The 6645-nt window shown below is 36.9% G+C and overlaps 1 protein-coding gene across 1 annotated transcript; it reads left to right on the forward strand.

Annotated features, from left to right (window-relative positions):
- Positions 1-806: 806 nt before the first annotated feature.
- On the forward strand, positions 807-6074 carry gltpa (glycolipid transfer protein a). The gene is made up of 5 exons (XM_056746022.1): positions 807-1051; positions 3278-3336; positions 3446-3579; positions 4429-4579; positions 4703-6074. Exons 1-5 carry the CDS (start codon positions 949-951, stop codon positions 4883-4885), a joined length of 630 nt encoding a protein of 209 aa, XP_056602000.1. The 5' UTR covers positions 807-948; the 3' UTR covers positions 4886-6074.
- Positions 6075-6645: the final 571 nt, after the last annotated feature.

Here is a 6645-nt window from a genome sequence, read left to right on the forward strand (position 1 = left end):
ATACTGAACTTTCAATAATATTTACACATATTTACTGAGTTTAGGGATATTCTGATCAAGACCAGCAGTGCAGGTGACGGCATACACCACCCTACTTTCGATTATTAAATAATCTTTCATTTGAGGTGTGACATAGGTGAGGGAATCTGGTTTTAGTATTAATAAAGAGGCAATGACATCTGTGGGTCATTCAGGGTTAAACCTGCTGATAGATAAATTAAACATTGCCTGTGAATGTTTAATCGTGACCAGATAATCTTGTCTAATTGTCGTCAGAAAGACTCCCCGCTTAAACCTCTAATGTCAGTACAGGGCAGAGGACGTTTTAATTATTAACGACACGAGGCCCCTGAACTTTCAGCAGAGATTCGAACCCGAGCCGCTCTTGTTTTCATTATATTGTAAACAATTTATACAGTCCACAATACCATGTCAAATTAAGCCGTTTGCGTTGCTGCCCGATTCTTTACTGGGAAAACGCCTAGATTATTTATCACTTCTGAACCTTAACTAAAGCTACGTGAAGCAACATCTAGAGATTGTTTTTCCATTCGTTCCATCACTGATAGTCAACAATACACGTAACTGTGAATAAACGAATGAAAAACTTTTCAAATTTGTCTTGTTTTTGTCAAAAGGGAAAAATATAATAAACTCTATTTATTATTATTTATTATTATATAATAAAAACTATTATTCGTAAAAGCCTCCGCTCCGCCCCTATTGATATGATTGGGTTTCCCGCACCCACCTGTTACACGTCTTCATATGTTTGAATAAAGGGGCGGGGTTAGGAGGCAGTCTATCTGTTAAGTGCCGATAATACAACTGGCACTAGTAAGCGCTCGTCTGTCCGGCGGTAGTTCCGGGTTCTGCCTTAACTTCTGCCGTGTTGTCCTCGTCCTATGTTGTAGACAAAAAGGACATTTTGGCACATTTTAGGCAACCATGGCTCTTCTAATGGAGCACCAGTTCCGGCAACTTCCGGCCGACAAACAAGTGGAAACCCGGCCGTTTCTTGAGGCGGTGTCTCATCTTCCGCCTTTCTTCGGTAGGTCCTTCCGTCATGTCTCATAGTTTGAGAGCTCTGATTTGATCATGAACTAGGTGCTCATGTGAGGGGCTTGGTTTTTAAACGATCTCTGTTGCAAAGTTTTTGCAAAGTTCCATTTGAAAATCTGTTTAAATTTATTTAAGCAACACTTTCAGTTCCGATGTTTCTTGTCTAACGTTAGATCTCGCCCCAATCTCTCAGTAACTGTCCTTTGAAGACCTTTTGACAACAATTAAAATGAGTTAGATGTGACAAGTTATTTTAAACCATCATGTCGCAAAAACAAGCTTTTGTTAAATGTTGAATGTATTAGGCTTATTCAGAAATTAGTCAGAATAGGCAAAAGTTACCATATGCAGATACTGATCATTTCATTATGCATTTATAAAGGAATATAATTCCACTATGTAAATCAGCATTGCAAATTCACAAGCAAGATGTCATCTGACTTTCAGGGATTTTCCAGCTCCTTGATCAGTCGTGAGATTTATTCCAATCCTGATCAACCTCTTCAGGGCTGTGCAGAAGACAATAGCAAAGTCTGACAAAGCCTTGCTGTCAACTAGTAGCTGTTGTCTTCTCTGAGGACTAATCGTTTTTTTTTAGATCAAATTTCTTTTCACAAAGCGGACCTTGCATGCATAATTTAATCAGTTGCCCTCGATTTCAGAAGTTGAGGAAATTGATTAGCATGGTGTTAAGTTGCCTTCGTCCATTCAGTGGCGGGACGGAACATCTGAACATCTTTGTTCGAAGCCTCGTTTGCTATTGTGTATATGAAAAAATTCTGTTGAAATAAATTGACCAAGCATGAGGGTTTCAGATTAGCTCTCAATCTTCTTTTATAGCGGTTTCTAAAAGGATCCTTTCTGGCCATGGTCAAAAAAAGCAGAACTTAATAGTGAATCATAGAAAATTATTTGACAAGAAACTCAGCCCAGTTAAACCTGTCTGTGAATGAAAGATGTAAGCGTTTCATCTCAGTAGAATAACCTTGCTTGATTAGTGGCAGGCAGTGATTGGACAAATATCTGTCATAGTGTACTGTGATGTCATCGTGTGATTTAGAAAATGGCTTGTTGCCGATGTCTCTGACTCTCATGGAAAGACAGTTAGGTTTCCCTGCCCTTGTTTAGAGTTCACACTTATCAAGAAAAGCTCTGTGTGGCGTACAAACACCAGAACGAGCAGGAGAGAGGGCTGTCATTGTTATATATGTGTACAGAGGGAATGTTTGTGTTCTTCTTCTTTGTGAAAAAGCAATGTTTGAGCAATGTTTTAGGAGCTCATGTGGAATCCACTGTAACCAGAGATGCTGTTTCCTGGGTCTGTTAACTGAAAAAAGCATTGCACTAGCAACTCCGGAGTCCAGGAAGTACACATAATGTATACCTTTACCTCAAGTACACTGTAAATTATTTGGTAAATTACCAAAGAGGTGTAAATTTGAGGGTATTTGTAGGTAATGTATGCGTTCAATTATCTCTGGTTACAGCATTCCTATAGCTCAGTGGTTATAGCATAGCGTTATAACTTAAATGCCAAGGTCATGGGTAGGGTACGATCCCAGGGATTGCACATACTTCGAAACAAGTGTATAGTATAATGCAATATAACTCGCTCTGGATAAAAGAGTCTGCCAAATTCATAAATGTAAATGTTATTAGCTCCCGAAACCAATGCACAATAAACAATTTTGTAAAATTGTCTACAAGTCAAAGAATACAGTATACTGTGGAGTAACCCCTGTCAGTAATGGAAACATCACAGGTTCAATGTTTCCATTTCCAAAAGTGCTTATTTCATTATCAGACCCGCAATACATTTGGTCTCAATGTGATAATGGGAGGTACTGAAATTTTAATGAACCGCATGGGTGCTTTCAGAAATCTGTCATGCTCTCTAAGCATGGTTAATTATTCAGGGTTTTTTTTAGGCGGTAATGTCAGAGTTCACTTTGAGTTCTTGAGAATTGAACTGAAAATACGGTTCATTTATCGCCTATCTGGAACATTCTTTGAACGATTCTTGTATGTAAAAAGATTACTTCACAGCTCCTGTGAAAGAGTGGGTGCTGCAAGACATAATCTGCTTAAACTTCATGCTATAATACAGTCTGTACTAATGAATGATTTCATTTCATACATACAAATTGCTTGTGTGTTTAAAGGGAGGTTCGGTTGTGTGCAATCTTATTTACCATTTCTCCTGATCTCTTCATAGATTGCCTTGGTTCTACAGTTTTTTCTCCCATCAAGGCCGATATTGCGGGTAACATAACTGTAAGTTTTACAGACATCGAAGGTGGATAAGCTTTGCACTACGTAACCTTCACAACCTTCACAACCTTTACAACCTAAACTCCCCTTACCTATCTTGTGTTTCTTACAGAAAATCAAGGCCGTGTATGACACTAATCCCGGCAGATTTAAAACCCTGCAAAACATTTTGGAAGCAGAAAAAGACATGCATGGAGCCGAATGGCCAAAAGTTGGAGCAACACTTGCCCTCATGTGGCTGAAAAGGCAAGTTTGGACCTGAAAACGTATACTGCTTTATTTTGCTGAACAGGTATTGTATAAGTTGTATGATAAAACATCACATGGGGTTCTTTTGCTCTGCACAAAGACTGTTATCCTTTACTCATTCTCAAACTCATTCTTTCTTTCTTCCACTGAACACAAAAGGAGTAGAATGTCCCCAGTGGTGTTTTCTATACAAAGCAATAACAAAAGCACACACACCAACTTGTAAAGGGTGCTCGACCAAAAAAAACATATCAACATATAAAAGTTGAAAACAAAAATATGAAAGTAAGTACACAAAAGCTCTAAAAATATTAAAATGTTTAAAAGTATTTTTATTTCTTTTAATCTTTGGTTGTGGCGATTTTATTATTCATGTTTGTATACAAAACAATGTGACAAATTCTTGAGCTCCAAAAATGACAGAAAGGCAAATGGCATTTGTTGCATTTGCCAGTTTAAATATTTTTAATTTACATGAATACAAAAATGCCATTTGAGAACTCTTGGATTCCAAAACGTTCTGTTATTTCCATCTATTCTCACACAAAGCTACCGAGCAGCTCCATAATGAACTACTTTTGTGGTGCTTTTTCATTTTTGCTGTATGGAAATGAAGGATTTTGCTTAATTGCTCCTTTTGTGTTCCACGGGTGAAAGAAAGTCATAGGAGTTGGAAAGAAATGAGGCGTGTGTGAGAATTTTCATGTCACTTGCAACGTAATCATTGCCGTGTCAATTCACCAGAAAGACACACACGCAAAAATGTATATCTAAAAAGCATTGTAAGTTGCATATGATGATTTTCTGCAAAATGCATACATGTCAAGGTGTTCTCTATTCTGGTAGGGGGTTACGCTTTATCCAGGTTCTTCTGCAAAGCCTAGTGGATGGAGAAAAGGATGAAAACAATCCTAATCTCATCAGAGTCAATGTCACCAAGGCCTATGAGATTGCCTTGAAGAAATATCATGGCTGGTTTGTTCAGAAGCTCTTCCAAGTAAGCTTGATAACAAAAGTAACAAAGGACGTCATGGAAATAACCTGTATTTTAATGAAATGTTTCTGTAATGAGAAATGTAAATGGTTAAAAAACTTTTGATGTACTGTTTTTCATTTTTAGGCAGCACTGTATGCTGCTCCGTACAAATCAGATTTTATCAAAGCGCTGTCTAAAGGACGAGAGGTTAAGGATGAAGAATGCTTGGATAAAGTACGGCTGTTCTTAGTAAACTTCACGGCTACAATTGACGCCATCTATGAAATGTACACCAAGCTGAACGCAGAGTTGGACTACACTGTGTGATCCAAATTCAAACTTTAAACCTTCTGCTGTCCCAGAGGATCGCTGTTGCCTCCCAATAGACAAGTCTCTCCACTGCAGCGTTCTTTCTTTTTACTGGATCTCTGTAATTGAAGCTTTTGCTTTCTCTTGGGGGACAATTATGATCCGAGCTGTGGAAGACTCTTGTGATATCTAAAGGGACAATTTGTTTTGCCTGTCGTTGTTTGCCTTGAGCTGTTGTTGGTGTGAATGTGTTTGCATCCTTCAAAAAGTTGTGTTCTTAAAAACGATGGGTTTTAATGACTTTCACTAATTAGATTTCATACACTTCGAGGAGATGTGTATGAGATGGTTATTTCATTATTTGTTTAATCAAATAGCGAACTAAAAATGAGGGTTTTACCAAAACGAGCCTGCAGATTTAATAACCAAACATCTGATGTGATATTGTTTACTTTGGATGTATTTTATAAAAAAAAATACTTGAATGTGACCTGCTGTTAAACATCGAATGTAGAGAAACTACTTCTTCAGAAGTAATGGCAAAGGACCCGAATTGAGTGGTGATTTATATTTCGTAAATCTCATATATAGATATAAATATATAAATATATAAATTTCTTTCCATATCAATTCTACAAAATAATTTATGATGGCACAGGTTGTAATATTTAACTTGTCACTCCTAAATTATGAAATATTAAATTCATTTATTTATGTGATTTTTTTTTAATTCTAGTTGCATTTTGGTTTTGACATGGCATTTTCTGACATTAAAGGCTTCTCGTTTTTGTTTTACTTCCAACACTTTTGTTTGACCCTGTCGACAAGCAAATGTTGAACAACATTAATTCCCTAATGATGTAATATGACTTAATGATGTAAGATGCCTCCTGTTGCTGTCATACATTTTCATGTCTGTCCCTACTGACCCCAAAGCTGCAACAATTATATATTTTACAGTAGATGAATGTTCACAGAACTTTCTTGAAAGGTTATTTCAACCAGTGGTCTTTTTTCTATTACTCCAAATTGAAGATTTTTTTCAAAAGCTGGCATAGAGGACATGATTCTGAAACCTGTCAAAAGACTTACTGTGATTGTATGATGCATTCTGGTGCTGTTTTGTTTCCCACATCTTAAATGTGTAAATTGACCTTTGTTATGCGTAGTCTCTTTAAAATCTAATAAAAATCATGTTCTTGTGTAATCCTGTTTTTTCTTTGGCCTCACAATAACATTGAAATTATAGCCTATAAGAATTTTTATTCTAATGTAAGTATGCAATTTGTTTTATTGCCTCGTTTAAATTCCGCCTCATTTACAAATACACGTTCAAAATCATGAAATGTAAACACGCGAGGAATCGTTGTGTAATTAGCGCCAAGCAAACACTAGATGGCGCTTTTGCATTTAAATTCTCTGCAGAAAACTTGGCAACAGGGTTGCCAATTCGTCCTCAAAGTAGATGTATGTGAATCAGACTGAAGTTGTGATAAATTATACAGTTATTTTAAATACGAAATTGTATGTAATGTATAGCAAGTAACAGGTATATTTCAGATATATCGTAAGTAGGGTTATAGTAGAGTAGGGCTAGTTTTGTCACGCAGATCTGGCAACGCTGCTTGGAAGGCCGTGCCATGTAAATTAGCCAACCAACCGGTCTGACTTGTTATGAAAGACCGTATTCTTCAGTATATGTGTGCTTATTTATCTATATATAATATACGGGTACACGACATATATTGAAAAGCAGATCCAGACATAATTGAAGCCAA

Source organism: Triplophysa dalaica, chromosome 4, assembly GCF_015846415.1.
Source record: "Triplophysa dalaica isolate WHDGS20190420 chromosome 4, ASM1584641v1, whole genome shotgun sequence".
In the NCBI taxonomy this organism is placed as follows: Eukaryota; Metazoa; Chordata; class Actinopteri; order Cypriniformes; family Nemacheilidae; genus Triplophysa; species Triplophysa dalaica.